The sequence below is a fragment of the Panicum virgatum genome, chromosome 5K, assembly GCF_016808335.1.
Source record: "Panicum virgatum strain AP13 chromosome 5K, P.virgatum_v5, whole genome shotgun sequence".
Taxonomy (NCBI): Eukaryota; Viridiplantae; Streptophyta; class Magnoliopsida; order Poales; family Poaceae; genus Panicum; species Panicum virgatum.
The window spans coordinates 24,755,767-24,773,270 of NC_053140.1; the positions used below are offsets into that span (position 1 = coordinate 24,755,767).

The 17,504-nt window shown below is 47.3% G+C and overlaps 1 protein-coding gene and 1 long non-coding RNA gene across 7 annotated transcripts; one reads left to right on the top strand and one right to left on the bottom strand.

Moving 5' to 3' along the window:
• Nucleotides 1-5,807: 5,807 nt before the first annotated feature.
• Nucleotides 5,808-7,922, top strand: LOC120706987. 4 transcript variants are annotated; one of them, XR_005688620.1, is made up of 5 exons: nucleotides 5,808-6,137; nucleotides 6,720-6,771; nucleotides 7,199-7,258; nucleotides 7,454-7,525; nucleotides 7,709-7,922. It is a non-coding gene; the product is annotated as an uncharacterized LOC120706987 (long non-coding RNA). The 4 variants fall into 4 exon arrangements; XR_005688622.1 differs by having other exon boundaries at nucleotides 5,830-6,137; nucleotides 6,577-6,771; XR_005688621.1 differs by lacking the exon at nucleotides 5,808-6,137 and adding an exon at nucleotides 6,144-6,437 and having other exon boundaries at nucleotides 6,577-6,771.
• A 1,263-nt stretch (nucleotides 7,923-9,185) lies between these two features.
• LOC120710603 lies at nucleotides 9,186-14,179 on the bottom strand. 3 transcript variants are annotated; one of them, XR_005689949.1, is made up of 4 exons: nucleotides 13,780-14,175; nucleotides 13,598-13,711; nucleotides 13,388-13,502; nucleotides 9,186-9,468 (listed from the first exon to the last, which is right to left on the bottom strand). XR_005689949.1 is itself a non-coding variant. In XM_039996239.1 (2 exons), the coding sequence occupies exons 1-2, from the start codon at nucleotides 14,153-14,155 to the stop codon at nucleotides 13,623-13,625; spliced, it is 465 nt and encodes a 154-aa protein (XP_039852173.1). In that variant the 5' UTR covers nucleotides 14,156-14,179; the 3' UTR covers nucleotides 13,299-13,622. The 3 variants fall into 3 exon arrangements, 1 of the variants encoding a protein (XP_039852173.1); XR_005689948.1 differs by having other exon boundaries at nucleotides 13,388-13,711; nucleotides 13,780-14,159; XM_039996239.1 differs by lacking the exon at nucleotides 9,186-9,468 and having other exon boundaries at nucleotides 13,299-13,711; nucleotides 13,780-14,179.
• Nucleotides 14,180-17,504: the final 3,325 nt, after the last annotated feature.

Consider the following 17,504-nt stretch of genomic DNA (forward strand, 5'->3'; position numbering starts at 1 on the left):
ATGGTTGGGTTTAAAGTTCTTTGAACTTTTACGCGAATTGTGGTGAAAGTGTACAATCTCTGTAGAGTGTAAAACTGATATATCAGCCGTGCTCACGGTTAAGAACGGCTTGGACCCTCACATGATTAATTTAACTTAAAGATGGATTTAAATCATATTCTGGTTATTTCTTGTAGCCTTGCTGAGTACTAACCATAAGTGTACTCACCCTTACTTACTGCTGCTTAGAAGGAGAAAGTTGCGGTAAAGCCTATTGAAGATGTTGCTGAGTTCTAGGCGTACGCAACCTCCAGTCGATTGCCTGTGAAGTTTGAAGTCTTCGTTTTCAGGATAAGCTGTATAACTCTGATAGTCTTTTAGTTGTTATATTTCTTTTTTTCGTAATACTGTTACTGATTATTCCCTTATAATATCTCGATATGTATGAAATTTGATACTAATATATATATATAGCACCACTATTTGGACCCCGGGTTCCAAATGGTTATTTGGTACCCAGACCTATCCGACAGCAGCCCAGCCCAGCCTACACGACGGAGCTAGGCACGCGCATGAGACGGTCTTCCCCGAGCAGGTTTTTTTTTTCTTTTTCCATTCCAATTCACGTGGTCAGTTCCTTTTTCTTCCCTTTTTTAGGTGTGTTTTTTGTCACGTTCTTTTAGTTTGTTTTAGCCTAGTGTTTTTTGACGAGACGACGTCCCAGGAACCATGGTTTGAACATGTAGCTTTTTTATGCTTCGAAACCCAGATTTTATATTGTGACTAGTGAGGGGGAAAATTCTCAGACTGAACCTTAAAGATGTGACTTGTATTTGTGACGGATTTTCATTTAAAATGAATCAGTCAAAGCACATATTTCTAATCATCAACCTTTTTTTCACCAAAGACATTTTTGACATAAATGAATCATGGGAGAAGATTGCAATACACTTTGTAGTTTGAATATATATAGTTTTGTGGCTCCGTCTGAGTTATTCCACAAAATCACATGCAAGTTAAAGCAGCTAAAACAACCTTCATGAGATAATATTACTTTTCTTTTATCAGAAATAATACAATCTGTGAGAAAAACAAAATCTAATGCATTCCTCTCCCTTCTGTCGCCCCTCTAATGGCCTCCAATTGCTTGACCTGTCAAAAGAGGCAGAAATTTCATGATTAATATTAATAATAACATAGTAAGCCATACGGATTTGTTGATCTTATAGAGGAAACAATAGCTGTAATTCTAAAATGAATATTTATGGTTACATATATAACTTTGTACACAAGAAATTATGGATCAAAACAAAGAAAATTAACTATGATTGTAAAGAAGATGTTTTCGTTGCTTAGGGTAAATTTGGTTATAAGGACTAGGACTTGCATGGATGAAACACTAAAACAAAAGTTCCCTCAAAGTCCAAATTAATGAACAAACAAACTATACTGCTGGAGCTCGCAAAAGATCAATATTGGGACACAATTTTTTATGCAAATTAATCGACATTTCACCTGATGCTGGGTGTGGCGCGGCTGGTCATGCATTGATGTGAATAAAAAGGAATGGAAATTGATTTGAATTTGGGATTTTAAAAGAAGAACACACGTACTGGAAACAAGCAATAATTCACGGTGGGATACTACTCGCAGTGACGAAGTCAGGGGAGAATTCGGACACCAGGGGCTCGCCATACCCTACCAGGGAGCCAAGCGTCGTACCCTGCCAGGCTGCCAGGGAGCCAAGCATGCCGCATGCGGCAGAAAAGCGGTGCCCATGAGGCGAAACTGCCATGCCACCGAGCGACATGGCGACCGCGCCCAGTGCCGCAGTGGCCAACGACGTCCGTGGCCCAGCCAGAGGCGAGGTTAACTCTGTTGGATCTGGACGGAGGTAGGAAGGGATTCGATCTAGGAAGGAGGAAAGAGCGCACCTTGTCGATCTGCTCGAAGCTCGCAAGGGGGCGTGGTGCCAGCTGCCGACGGGATCTGAGGGGGTTCGGCCTCCTGCCTGCTGCCGGGCTGGCCACCTTGCCTGCTGCCAACCGGATCTGCGCAACCTACTTAGTTCGCCGCTCGAGGCCACAACAGCGCGTCGTGGATGAGATGCCGCCGGCGCTCCATAACGCCGACCCGATCTCCGACGATGGGAGAACCGCCGGCGCTGCCGCTAGCTCGACCGGCTGGGAGCCTGCAGCGCGGCCAAGCGAGGTGCTCGGAGCTGCCGCCATCGCCAGGGAGCAAGGGCGGTGGCGACCTGAGGTCGTGCGGCGGCGAGCTGAGGCCGTGCAGCGGGGGCGGGGTCGGCGGCAATCTGGGCTCGTGCGACGGAAACGAAGAGAATAAGTAATAAACCGTCGCCTCCCAGACTCCCCCACGATCTATTTTTTTTGTGAATATTTAAAACAAAAAAAATAATATACAAGAGTCGTGGATACTGGAGGAAAAACGGACGGACGGGTGCAGCGCGTGCACATGGGTTGGGCTCCAAGTACCGTCGGTGCGTTGGGTGGGCTCGGGGACTGAATAGCTATTTGGACCCCAGGTACCATATAGCAATACTATATATATATATATATAATTATGCATTCGTTTTTTAAAAACCGGATGTGACAGATTGTGCACCAACACCCGGTACAGCCCGCCGACTTCACTGCGAGGGGTGTCGCACAAGCTTCCCCAACGCCGGGGGCTGAGGCGGCGGCGGCGCAGCCCGAACCGTCGCGCGTTCGCGGGCACTCGCAGCCGCCGCGGGGCTGTGGACAGACGCTGTAGGCGCCGCAGGTTGTTAGCAGCTTGCTGGCCTCGGTGATGGTGGTGTAGCCGGCGGCCCACCGGGTGCCTTCCCAGTAGTAGGCGTGGAGGTTGCCGTTGGGCTCCAGGGTCATGCGGCGGAGGGCACTGAGATGCCACGGTTGAAGGTGTCGAACGAGAGTTCGTCAGCGTGTGGCCCCTCCTGGTACATGGCAAGGAAGTCGTCGGGCTCCACGCGCGCGTAAGGTCGGCCCGGCGCCGAGCACTATCTGGGCCTTGGTCTGCAGCGCCGTGTCCTTGAAGTGCATGGCGGCGGCGGCCAACGGCAGCGACGCGACGTAGAGCGTGAAATAGTTGCTCCCCAGCCGCATCGCGAAGCGGCAGTCAAGTGGATGCATCTTGGGAAGGGGATGGATCGGGGGGCCATTAGTCAGCGGGAGGAGGGGATGAATGGAGAATCTATTGAATTTCCCACTCTTTGGATAGCTAAATGGCTATCTAAATGAAATTTGGATAGTGTGATTTGGAAAAGCTTCTGGAGATGCTCTTAGCATATAGGGTTATAAACTAATTTCAGGCAACTAAAATTTAGACGTCTAAATTTTAGCTATGGCTAAACTTTAACTTTAATCTATCCACTTCACAGTTAATAGCGAGAGCAGCTACATCATGAGATAGGTAAGGAATAGGTAACAAATTCAAGACTTCTCGCAAACAGCACACAGGAATAGTTTTTTTTTTTGAGAAATGGAACTTATTTATGATAGACATAAGTTTACATCCAGCCCAGACTAGGGACCCCTGGAAAAAAATACATTACATTGAGATTTTTTCGCAGGGATACTTCTGCCGTGAGGTATTGGCAATATTGGATGCCGCCATGCCGGATATAGTTAAAGATGACTTTTACTACAGGTCACTAAAAAAACTTGTATTTGCCTGGCCCCCTTGATCTGCAGCTCTCTCCCCGCCGCACGCAGTGCTCACTCTCTGCGGTCATGGCGCTCGATCCCGACGGCAGGTATCGGTCCAGACGGCTATAGGGCTGTTTGGTTTGGTGGCTAAGTACTGGACAGGCTAGTGGCATACAGGTTTGATATGTTTAGTTGGATGTACAAGACCGGGCTTCAGCGATGCAAAAGGGGGCTGTGGCCTGGCTTCCTGGAAACGCGAGGAGCGAGTGTTTCCAACAACAAGCCAAGCTTGCACAAGGCTCGCTAGCGCAAACTGACACGTATCACCTCACCTTGGGTAAAGCTCACCAGCGGAACGTGGCGGCCGAGCTTGGCGGCTCCCTCGCCTGGGCTCAGGATCCACTCCACGCGACCGCAACACTCAATTTCAATGGCAAAAAATAATAATAATCCCGGCAGCCACGACGATCGATTTCAGTGGCGACACTCACTATTCGTGGCGGGTTCGCTCAAGGGCTTATTCGATTGCACATGAATTCATTTTATGTCGAAAATGATAGAAACAATATAACAAAATATCGGAATTTATTCTGGGTCGAAAACTAATTTTAATAAAATAGACTCATGATAGCTACAATAGAAGATTGGGAATCAATCTATGTGTCTAGAGAGAGGTGGAATTAATCCCGATCTTATCATGAGTCTGGTTTATTAAAATTAGTTTCCGACCCGGAATGAATCCCGATTTCTTGTTATATTTTCTATTGTTTTTATCGTTCACGACATGGAATGAATCCATGTCAACCGAACAAGTCCCGAGACAGCAAGCGCGGCACCCACTTCTGTGGTGGCAATGTAGATGGAGGAGGAGCTCGTCATGGGGGCGCGATACTCGCAGTGTGAGTGCGCAAGGCAGAGCCCGACGATGTGGGCGAAGGAGAGGGAGGAGCTTGCAGAGGCAGACAAATGGTGGAGCTTGAGCGGGCTACGGGAGAGGAATGCGAGGGTAAATCAGTCCTTTTAGGTACCTTTATATTAAGGGACTTTGGCGCTTTTGCCTTGTTTCAAAGTGACACTACTACAGAAACTATTTTTATCGCCGTCATTTTCACCGCCGGTTCTGGAGTGATTGGGCGTAGTGAGGTATAGGGCCAATGGTGAAAATAATTTTCACCGCCGGCTCGCAGCTAGGACCGGTGATTAGATTTCATTATCACTGCCAGCTCTAGCCACGGGCCGGCGGTGAAAATTGTTTTCACTGCCGGACTGTATGTTGGGCCGGTGGTGATGGGCTGATCCTAATCCTAAATTGGATAAAAGCGCCAATTCTATATATCTTACGGTAGATTTTTTTTCTTCTACATTTTCCAGTGTTTGAGATTCGTGCAATCATTTACAACCATTGGATCTCATACACTCAAACCCTATCCCTCACCTTCTCTCTCACCTCACTCCCTTCCCCGTGTGCCTAGCGCCGCCACCCCGACGCAGGCACGCACGCCGCCACTGCCGCTTGCCTTCCCCGACGCGGGCACGTGCCGTCCCGGCCTTCCCCGGCGCACCCGCCGTCGCCGCCGGCCTCCCTGGAGCACCCAGCCGCCGGCTCGCGCCGCCGCCGCCGGCCTCCCTGGAGCGCCCGCCGCCGCCCCGACGCGGGACGCGCCTCCGTTGGCCTTCCCCTGCGTGCCCCGCCCCGCCCCGGCCAACCCTCCCGTCGCGCCGCCGCGCGCGGCCTGCCGGCGCGCCGTCGCAGCCTGCCAGCGCATCGACGCCTCTCACGCGGACGGTCAGCCACCGCGGCCGCCCGTGCCGCCCACCGGCGACGGAGAAGCTGCCCACCGGCGACGGAGAAGATGCTAGAAAAAAATTGTTGAAATTAAACATTTTCCAAATATTGTTCAATATTTTCGAAATATTAGTTCAACATATTTAAAATATTAGTTCAATATTTTTAAAATGTTAATTGAACATTTTAAAATGCTAGTTCAACCAATTTATTGAATGAACTATTAGTTGGACCTTAATGGACTTTATAGATTAGTTGTTTAACTATCTTCCACTATATATATATGTATATATATATACATATATATATATATATATATATATATATATATATATATATATATATATATAGAGAGAGAGAGAGAGAGAGAGAGAGAGAGAGAGGAGGCCCCGGATAACATTCCTCCTCACCCGATACACTTCCACTGGGGTGCGGCTGCGGCACCCGTGCTCCACTCCGCCGCCGCCCAAACCCCCTTGACAACCATGTCGCCGCCGCCGCCTACCTCTTGCGCCGCTACCTCCACGCTGCCGCCCGCCCTCCACTCCGGCGTCGCCACCTCCACAGCCGGCGACCTCCACCCTCCACGCCTCCGCCCGCCCCCGGGTCAGTGCCAGTCCCGACCGCCGCCGCTGGCCATGACCGCCGCCAGGCCTCTTCTCCGACGCGGCGCCGCCGCCCTTCCCCGCGCTGACTAATCTTAGGTATCCATCTTCTGCATGCTAGTTGTTCGTTGTTTACTTGTTTTGCCTATTAAGAGGGATTTTGGATGTCTGCTGTTCTCAGCTCTATCTTCATGCTTGTTACTGGAATTGGATTGTTGGAGTTCACAAATCAGGCAGATTAGCTGCCGAGTTTTGCTCTATTTTACCCTTTAAATAGTTGCTCAATACAATGGAAGATGCTGCACATTTCCAGCAGCACCAAATGCTCGAGTTCATCTTCGATTCATGCATTCCTGGGTTTGCCAGCGACAAGCTTCATGTGAACTCCAACACTGATAGGTCAACAGCCTGACTCTGATTTCGAAATCAAGCAATATGAAACTTATCTCATCTCTCAGCCTCATCCTGTTTGCTGTTTTACCATCTCACGCTGTCTGCGATCCATTCCCCCTCTCATGCTCCCTGAGCCATATTGCAGGAATAGAATTCTCTGCAGCTAGCAGGCAAGAATGGAAGACCCATATTGCAGGAAAAGCTGCCTAGCTTTGTTGCACAAATTTGCTTGTGTTCGTGCTCTACTCTTGATTCCAGATATTCATGTCATCGTGTTTGTGTATTCAGGTGCTGGTTGAGTGGGACAAGGTGAAGAATTAACAAGACTGAGCATTACAAGGTAATTACATAGTGAGAAACATTTTCAGCAAGTTTTATTTGATTTGTTGGAATTTAAATGGAACACAATAAATTAAAGCAATTTGCTGCTATGAGCTGTGTCCTTGTTTGTTTCAGTCCCTGAATAATAAGTATCATCAGCTAAGTAAAATTCATATCTTTTTCAGAATGGCCAAAATAGTAAGAGTGCATTGGTTCACTTGCAGGAACCTGTTAAATGAATTAATGAGCAGATCAACAACTCAGGCTTTTTATGCATTGGGATCACTTGCAGGAACCTATTAAATGAATGAATGAGCAGATCAATAACTCAGACTAGAAAGTCAAGCAGTTTATTTCCTTTGCAGTGATGAATCAGTGTTCACTTATAAATTTTTAGGTTGTTCTCCCATAGTACAACTTCATTTTGTGTGTTCTCCCATCTGTAGGGATAATGGGACGATTCAATTCTCGTCGCCACAAACGTGTCAACAAGGATGCAGCTTCAGGTTATAAATACCTGGATTTCCAAATTTCCATGAGTCTACATGTGTACTGACTTTGCCATACAAATTGACTTTATTGCCATGTTCTATCTGTGCAGGAAACACTTTGTTTTGATTAGTTGTTTCCATCTTCCCTACCATTTAACACTGACGGAATGATTTCCAAGTCTTAATTTTGCTTCTTTGATTATATTGTAGATGTGAAGGTAGTTGTCCATTAGAACTGAAGAAAGGACACCTGACATTCTCGAGGGAGAAGAAAATAACATGGTAAGATTAGCATCCTAAAATTCTGACTTTATTGCCATGTTTCTAATGCTTGAGATGCATTTCAAGTTAAATTCTGGCATGCCAATGTGCCACTATTTTTAAAGAAATCTAAGCACTAATAGTACAGTAATGTGACTTTAGGATTCACTCTCATGAATGATTCTTATCTTCTTTTTGATGTAGAGAAGGACCGGAGCAGCTGCTGCATGGCCTAATTAGCAGCTTGTGTTGACTGCTGACTTTAGTTTGCTAGGCATCTAGATTTAGCATTTCAACTATCTGATGTATGAGTAACTTCAACAATGTATCAAGATTTTCAATGTAACACCTACTTGAATGGTTAAATGAGATACTATTGACAATAAGTTGATGCATTTTACTTTGTGAGATTGATCTATATCCATTGTTTGTACATGTGAATCATATATTTACATCACTGAATTATGGTTTTATTGTGAAAAGTAAGCTAGAAAAAATATTACCTCGGCAAAAAGGTTATCACTGCCGGCCCGTAACATGGGCCGGTGGTGAAAATAGGCTTATCACCGCCGGCCCGTAGATGGAACCGGCGTTGATAAACCCATTTTCACCACCGGCCCATATTACGAGCCGGCGGTGTTAACCTATTTTCACCGCCGATATTTCACCGCTGGCGCTTAAACCGGTGGTGAAAATGAATTTAGGGCCGGAGGTGAAAATCGATCAGCAGTAGTGTGAAGTGGTGAATTTACCCCTACTTTTTGAACTGTGTGAATTTACCCCTACTTTTTGAAAATAAAGGAAGCATTTGCCCCTATTCCTTGAAAGCCAGTTAACGGTGTTAAATTTGCTATGAATTTGTCCTTGCGGATTTACCCCTACTATTATGTGAATTTGGTGATTTTACACTTGTTTTGAATAGAAGAACCGGATAACATCTTGACAGGTCTAAAAGAAATCTTCTCAAACAAATTCAAACCAAAATTTTATAACTTTCAAATATTTCAAAATTTTGGCAGCAACATGATACAACGTGAATTTATAAGTTATAATGCACGTAACTTGCATCCCGTCGAACACCTTCCGAGCCGCGTCGAGCAACCCACCCCGAAAGTACGCCGTGACAAGCGCATTGCAGACGAACATGTCGGCGGCCTGCCCGGCGCGCGACGCCAGCACATGCAGCTGCCGCACGAGCGCGACGGTGAACGTGATGACGTCGGGCCGCATATCCCCGGAGTGGAGCATCCGCGCGGCGAAAGCGAGCACATCCTCGGGGTCGGGGATCGCGGTTGGCCGGTGGAGAGTTTCAGCGAAGGGGTGGTGGGCGGCAGCGGTGGAGAGCGCGTGTGATTTGGGCGTCGCGCGCGCAGGCCTAGGCATCCGCCGGAGTGGCGTCTAGAGACGGACGAGTAGCCCAATCGCTGGCCTGGCTGGATTGGGCACTACCACCTCCCCAAACTCAAACGACGTGGAGCTGGCCTAGTTTGGCAGCAAGAGGCACAAAACCCATGGATGGGAACCCCCGAGGGGGATTTTCGTGGTAGGTGAGAACCCCCTCAATTCCATGTGGAGGAATCCCCGCTTGGGATTGATTCATGTAGCCATTTGGAAGACAAATGGTGGAAATTTCTAGATAAAAAAAATGCTCAAATAAATTTAAAAAATGAAAAAAGGGTAACATGTGTATCTTCTCTGGCAGCGGATGCCACGGTTACAGAATGTAGGAAATAGTTTGCCGTACATACAAAATTAAAAAACAAAGATTAACGGCTATCAAAAGCATGCATCTAACAGATTTGTATCATCCCGCCATATCAGATATTTGCATGCATACAAATAACACAACTGCAAAGAATCAAGAGGACTTGTAGCGCCGTTAACAATCAACTGCCATGTTGATTCATCATAGATATGTAAAACTTCACTTCTCTAAGATCATGCATTGGTTCCCACCAAGCACGCTGCAAGTAACACAGAAAATAGCAACACGTTAACTCGGATTCAAAAGGTTAGATGTTAAACTAGATATCTGCATTTTTCATACACACATATAATATGAGTCTACTTAAAATAAAATTTAAAAGGTCAGTTGTTGTCATGAGGGGCAAGAAGTACTCCCGTCGAGCTAAAGCCTCAGCCCCGTCTAATCAGGAAAGTGGCTAGACCGGTTGGGGAGCTTTCTTGTCGCACAATCAGTTAAGATTTTCTTTACAAAGATAGTTAAGGTTTTTAAGAAACAATTGAGAGTGAATTGTGGAGATTTGTTGGCCGATGGTCTATGTTAAGCCGGATGGCACCAGAAACAAGCACCAGAAAGTCTTGGTTTTTATCAATATTCTTGAAGAATTTAGAGATCTCACTCTCTTGGAATGGAACTTTGGAGCCTTATTAGAGAAAAAAACTGATTCATTTCTTGGAACTGCAAAGGATTTATTGGAAACAACGAGGGACTATTAAATGGGTTAAAGATGGTGATGCTGGTAAGTTCTTTCATGCTAATGCTACTTTGAGACATAGGAAGAACTTAATTTCTATGCTTGAAGATTCTTCTGGAAATCAACAAGTGGCACACACTGACAAAGAGAAGATTCTCTGGGACTCTTTCAAGGACAGACTTGGGGTGTTTGAATTTGACTCCATGATGCTTGATTTACAATCACTTCTGCTTCCATCAGCCCAGTTAGGTTGCTTGGATGAGCCTTTCTCTACTGAGGAAATTGATTCAGTTATTAGACATCTTCCAGCAGACAAGTCCCCTGGACCAGATGGGTTTAACACTGATTTTGTGAAAAAGTGTTGGCCTATCATTAAGCAGGATTTCGATAATCTCTGTCAAGCTTTCTATGATGGAGATCTATTTTTGCAAAGTATTAATGGTTCTTATATTGCTCTTATTCCAAAAAATGATGGAGCTGTTAAACCCTCGGATTTTAGGCCTATCTCACTTCTGAATACTTCCATGAAAATCATTACCAAGCTCTTGGCAAATAGATTGCAGGCAGTTATCCAAACCATCATCCACAAGAATTAGTATGGCTTCATTCAGTCAAGGACTATTCAGGACTGTCTTGCCTGGGCTTTGGAATACTTGCATCTTTGCCATAAGTCCAGGAAAGAACTTATCATACTCAAACTAGATTTTGAAAAAGCTTTTGACAAAGTGGAGCACCAAGCCATGATCTCTATTATGGAACATAAAGGCTTTGGTCCAAAGTGGTTGCAGTGGATGAAGCTTATACTTTCATCGGGCACATCTTCAGTTTTATTAAATGGGGTACCAGGTAAAACTATTCATTGCAAAAGAGGTGTTAGGCAAGGAGACCCTCTATCTCCATTGCTCTTTGTTCTTGCAGCTGACTTATTGCAGAGCTTGCTCAATCATGAGAAAAATCTTGGTCACCTTCAGCTCCCCTTGCCCCTGCTCTGCTCCCAAGATTTCCCCATTATTCAGTATGCAGATGATATTTTGATCATAATGGAGGCTTGTGGCTCACAACTTAATCACCTCAAAGAGTTGTTGCTGGCCTTCTCCACATCAACTGGTTTAAAGGTCAATTATTCAAAATCAATGCTTGTGCCCATCAACTTATCTGATGATTCAGCAAACTTGCTTGCACAGTCTTTTGGTTGCTCTTTGGGTACTTTGCCCTTTACCTATCTTAGTCTACCTCTTGGTCTCACCAAGCCAAAAGTGGCTGAATTTATGCCTTTGGTGAATAGATGTGAAAGAAGACTTGCTTGCACATCAAATTTTTTGTCACAAGCTGGCAGATTGGAGGTTACAAATGCTATTTTCACTGCTCTGCCTATGTACTACATGAGTATATTTAAACTTCACAAATCAGTCATCAAGCAGATTGATAAGTATAGAAAACACTGCCTTTGGAGAGGTTCTGATATCAATGCTCATAAACCTCCTAAAGCTGCCTGGGAGGCAGTTTGCTTACCCAAAAAAGAAGGTGGTTTGGGAGTGCTCAATCTAAGAACACAAAATGAAGCTCTTCTACTCAAAAATCTACATAAATTTTATAATCAATCGGATATTCCATGGGTTCATCTTATTTGGGAAAAGCATTACAGGAATGGTTCTCTGCCAAGCAGCATAAAGAAAGGATCCTTCTGGTGGAGGGATAACCTTAAACTTTTGGATTCTTACAAAGGTTTAGCTATGGTTAACATCCATGATGGGGTCAGCTGTAAATTTTGGGATGATCTTTGGATGAACATTGTGCCTAAGTTCCAGTTCCCTGAATTATTCTCATTTGTGAAGAGACCCCAAATCTCAGTTAGAAAAGCCTATGAAGCAGATGGTCCTGGTGCTCTTTTTCATCTCCCACTATCTGGTGTGGCTTTGTTGCAATTGACAGATTTGGCTGGTCATCTTAATAGTCTGCAAATTTCTAATAATCAGGATGTCTGGACCTATATTTGGGGATCTCCCTTTTTTTCCTCTGCAAAGGCTTATCAGCATTTAACAGGGCACAGAATAATCCATGATGCTTTTATTTGGCTTTGGAAATCTGATTGTCAGAACAAGCACAAAGTTTTCTTCTGGCTTTTACTAAAAGATAGGCTAAGCACGAGAGATTTGCTAAGAATACGTAATATGGATTTGGCGGATTACAATTGCGTCTGTTGTAATTCTTCCACTGAGGAGACCTTGGAGCATCTTTTCCTGCAGTGCTCTTTTGCACAAACTTGCTGGGCATCGCTGAATCTTTTTGTTGGGCAACTTAACCCCTTCTCGGTCTTGGAGCAATTCAGAGCTCAACTCCAGGTTCCTTTCTTCATGGATATTATCATTATTATGAGCTGGTGCATTTGGATGCAGAGGAACGACTTAATCTTCAGAGGAAAACAACCTACACTAGACTCTTGCCGTCGTCACTTCAAGACTGAATTTGCCCTAGTTATTCTTCGAGCAAAGTCTAGATACAAGGTTCAGATGTCTTCATGGCTAGAAGCCCTTGTGTAATCTTTTTTTTATCTTTTTTGTTTCTTTCTAGGTTTCTTAACTGTACTCTCTTGTAACCTCTTTTATATTTTCCTCTTTTTTTTAATATATAACCAGTAGGGGACTTCCCCTCCTGTTTCTTCAAAAAAAAAAGGATCTGAGGGGCAAAATCTCGCTGTGCATCTACCCATGGCTACGCTCTGCGCAAATGAGTGTCGAAAATCATTCTCACTAAATCAAATGTTTTTGTGACAACAAAAGGTGTCACAAATGGATAGGCTACACAGAATAAGAAATGCATACCTGGGCCCTGTTTGGATCGCGCGCACATTTTCCGAAAAAATAATATCGCATGCATAAAGTACTAAATGAAGTCTATTTGCAAAACTTTTTTAGCGATGGGTGTAACTTTTCGCGATGAATCTAATGACAGTAATTAATTAATAATTGGCTACAGTGATGCTACTGTAACCATCCTCTAATCACGCGGTCAAAGACTTCATTTGATTCTTCAGGGTTTCTAGCGCAGAGGTTCTATAGTTGGTTTTGCAAACTGCCTTTATTGAATACCCTTAATTAATGATCAAAGTGTCTAGCATGAACTTCCTAGCATGAACCAAACAGGGCCCTGGTTGCTTCAATTTTATACCATTCATTGCACTCTGTAAGTCGCAAAAATTGACATAATGCTTAGTTTACATGATTACAAAAGCATTAGAAATTCATGTGCAAGACCAAAACGAAACTTCATCCATTTGATGATATCTATACTAACTCTACTTGCTTTTTCTAGACAGACATGATCAGACAAGTTTACATGGCTCAGTTTCATGGTTCCAGAAAGTGCATATTCAGTCTTGAACAAGATTGTCATGTTCTTTCGTGAAATGAGATGAAAAACAAGACAAGAATGAGAATGCACGTACCAAATGCACTAATATTTTAAGCCAAGCCACCAGCAATTAGTAGTAGTAGCTGGTTCGATGGATCAGGATAAAACAAAATGCACACCGCCGGCCAGCCGGCCGCCTCACCAGACTACTGCATACACATGATACAGCATCACAAGCCTGCATGCACATGATACGACAGCTTGACAAACAAACAAGCAAAGCGAACTGCAGGAACAAGCCCACCTAGCAGATCTTGACGACATGCCGCTTAAGTGATAAGATAAGATCCTTCCACTCCCACAACCAACTGCCTCAGATTGTCATCTATTCGAGGCTGCAGCTCTTCTTCCCCATGATCTACAACAAAAGGTGTGAGGAGATCCTAGCGGGGGCACGGAGCAGATATGGCGTGGAGGTCGACTCACCTGATGTGGTGGCGATGGAGAAGAGTACAGCAAGGCGACGAGCGGTGGCGATAGAGGAGAGTGCCGCCGCGGTGGCCGGGGAGGAGGAGGAGGAAAGCGCGTACGCGCGGTGGTGGCGGGGAAGGAGGAGGAGAGTGCGACCAAGGCGGCGCGCGGCGGCGGAGGAGGAGGAGAGTGCAGTGGTGGCGATGGGTTTCGGGGGAGTGTCGAGTCGATGAGGCAGAGTCGAATCCAGACGGGGAAGGACGCCCGATGTTTGGAGGTCGGACTCGTTTCCACGTGGAAAATCGGCTCGATAGGGGTGGAGATCCTCGTCAGGCAGGCTACCAAACGCGCCGGTTGTGTGGCCCGTGGAAACTTTCCACACAGCCTGCATGCTGTTGGTGGAGAGTATCTTCGGAACGGCCGAACACAACAACAGTAACGGAAAAGGCACACAATCAGGTAGTAAATGTTCTCTCTCTTCAATCTGTCCCATCAATGAACATTACAGGAGGTATTTATAGGTGGCGTTCCACCTTCTAAACACAATTACTCTTTTATACCCGTACAACGGTCATATTCCCAGAATTTTTTTGGACGTACACATAATTTCCCTATTACAACATGGATGCGTTACAGCTCAGACGGGCCCGCAACTCCAGACAGTCCTCTTCCTGTTCGACGAAGACCATGGACCCATTGCTCACTCTTTAGGATGCTTGTGTCGCCCGGTCTTCGTGCACCTCCGGCTTCCAGACCGAAGACTAGCGAAGACGGACAATCCTCTTCGCTCGCTCCTGGCGTTTGGCTGGACGTTAGCTTAAGCACACTTCATAGTCTTGTCTTCGCGTACCTTCAGCGACCTTACCGAAGGTGGTGTCCCCAACAGTAGCCCCTCGGAGCCTCGGTCCGATCTTCGGGAGGGTCGTGGCTTCGATCTTGTGGGCGTCGTCGGCGCCCTGAAGCGCCACCCTTCGGGCTGGGTGCCGCGAGGGTAGCCAGCGAAGCACAGTCCGTGTTGACCTGAAAAAGATTACGCTCTCGTCGAGGAAGCAATATTTCCAAGGTTAAAATGTTAGTTCGCGCGCAAACTATCAGATACAATTTTTGGCGGGAGTTTTTCGCGTTGGCTCACGGATTTGAAAAGACAGACTTGCCCCTTGGTTTCTTAATTATAGACGCGTAGCGCGGGGTGTGGGTGTCTTTCCACTTCGCAGCGCCGCACGTGCTGGGTTTCTCGCGCCCCCCCCCACTTAAATACCGGTGCCGCGATGGTAAGTGCCACCGCTCACAGCACTTGCTTTCCGACCTCCAAGCGTCTCCTCTCGCGAAGGTTCTTTCTGAGCTCGTGCTTCTTCAAACTCCTTTGGTGCAATGCTTCAAAGTGGCAACTTCAGAATAGTCTGCATCTTCGGAGATGGCTCCGAAGAAAGATGCGTCGAAGGGGCCGACGACTACTGAACTTGGCTTGTCGAAGATGATGCCGTCCTTCCTCGATGATCTGGCTCGCCGAGGCTTCGTCTCCACGGACGATGTTCGCGCACCTCCGACGGGTGAGACCATCGCTCATCCCCGCCCCGATGAGGTGGTCGTTTTTCGTGATTTGTTCACCGCCGGCCTTTGGCTGCCCCTCGACCCCGTGGTGGTGCACATCTTTTGCTTATTCAAGGTGTACTTGCATCAAATGACTCCTACCTCAATTGTGCGGTTGAATTTGTACATGTGGTTGGCGAAGACCTGCCACCTGTCTCCGAGCGCCGAAGGCTTTGCTCGTGACTTCAGAGTGCATTACCAACCGAAGAAGATTTCCGTACAATCGACGGGAGGTGCGGAGATATCGGCCATTCCTCAGTATGGCTGATATACCTTCGCCTTCCACAAGAACCTGACATGTCCAGTCGCTGCAAGCAAGAACAAGTGGGCCAACGATTGGTCGTCCCACTGGTTCTATCGCAAGGTAGCGTTGGATCCCACCACGGAGACCCATCCCCTCATCATCGACCACATTCCTGCTCTTGGTAATGTGCCGAAGGTCGCCTCTCACGCTCGAGCCGAAGATGAGGCTCTGCTTGCCCTACTGCGGAAGCTGTCCAAGACCTTCAGCACGCACAATGTCATCGAAGAGTTCGTCGCGTGCGGCTGTTTCCCCATCAGGGCCGGCTGGGCCATCTCCAGCTGGCTGGCCGAGGATCGATGGATTGAAGGCATTCCAGTACTCGATTTTGTGACCGTCTTCAACCTTCGAGCCGATCGTAAGTTTTTATCTCTCGGTTCTTATTGTGGAAACAAACACTCCGCTCTGTTGCTTACATTTTGTGCCTCTTTGGCAATGTAGGGGTGGATCTTGTCGTTATCGAGAGCCGGGCTGACGAAATGGTCGGATCTGTTTCGAAGGACGAGTACCAAGCCTTGGTGGGGCACCTCAGCGGAGTTCGACGGAACCAGGTGTTCCACGCTTTGGGGCTCTTCGCTCCTAAGCGGGCGGCCGAAGCTAAGCTCGCCGAAGGCCAGGGTGCCGCCCCACAAATGCCTTGGAGAAGGCGAAGAGGAAGTGGGCGTCTTCGGTGGCGGCGTTGAAAAAGAAAAGTCGGATTCTAGATGATATCTTGCAACAGTCGCCTCTACGGAGCAGAGGTGATTCCGAATATGGTCTGAGCGGAGACAGTAATCGTCCCTCCGCCGAAGCGCCACCCTTCGTCGCGGAGAAGGTGACACCGCTGAAAACGGTCCCCCCAAGCCTGGACCTTGAGTTCAGCACCGCCATGGAAAGTGACGACGACGGGGGTGGCGAGGAGGTGAACATTGAGATTGACTCCCCCCGTCGCTCGACGGCTGCACGCGAAGCACCTGCTTCTGGCCAAGATGCCGAGGCGCCATCGTCGGACGAAGGAAGCAGCGGTGAAGGTAGTAGCAGCTCCTTGGATAGCAACAACTACTTTGTCCATAACATGACCCGGAGGCCGTGGCGAACGAGCTAGGTGCAAAGCCCACGGCCGTGTGTCTTGGCGGCAACATCGTGAAGTCTCTTCGATTTGAAAGCCGAGAACGCGAGCACACTCTGTTGGCCGAAGCTGGGGGTCTTTCTGCTTTCCGTTGATGGAAAAAGACCTAATGGAGACTGGGCTGAAGAACATTTTGGAGAATGCCCAGGACCTGTCACTCAAGGCCTTCGTGGCCATGCGGTGCGCGGCCCGGCAGCTGGCGGCCGAAGGCAGCTCGAAGTCTACTGTCGCGGACCTCGAGGCGAAGGTGGCCGCCCTCGAGCAGGAGAAAGCTGCCCTGCAACAATGCCTCAAAAAATCCACCGCTGAGAGGGACACCCTCGCGTCGGAGCTCTTGGCGACGGCCGAGCGGGTGGTTAAAGCCGAAGACGAGGTGAAGGCTGCAAAGAAGCTAGCCGAGGACGCGGAATCCTCTCGTGAGGTGATGCATACTCGGCTTCGCACTTTCAAGGAAGCGATAAAGATTGGATTAGAGAAGTTGCAGGAGGAGCTTCCGGACCTCCTTGCCAAGTATGGGCTTGTGGCTCCGGACATGTTTCCAGAGGGCACCGATACTGTTGGCCTGGAGTTGTTTTTCCAATGGCTTCACGCCTGTGTCACCATGGTCGATGCCGGGGTGCACTTCCACGAAGACATCAGCGCAGTTGTCGCCGTCCGCACCTTGAGTGCCGCTGTATATGGGCTCTTTCCTGCCGAGGCCAGCACCACAAGCGGAGTGACGAAGGCCCAGCTCCGCTCCCT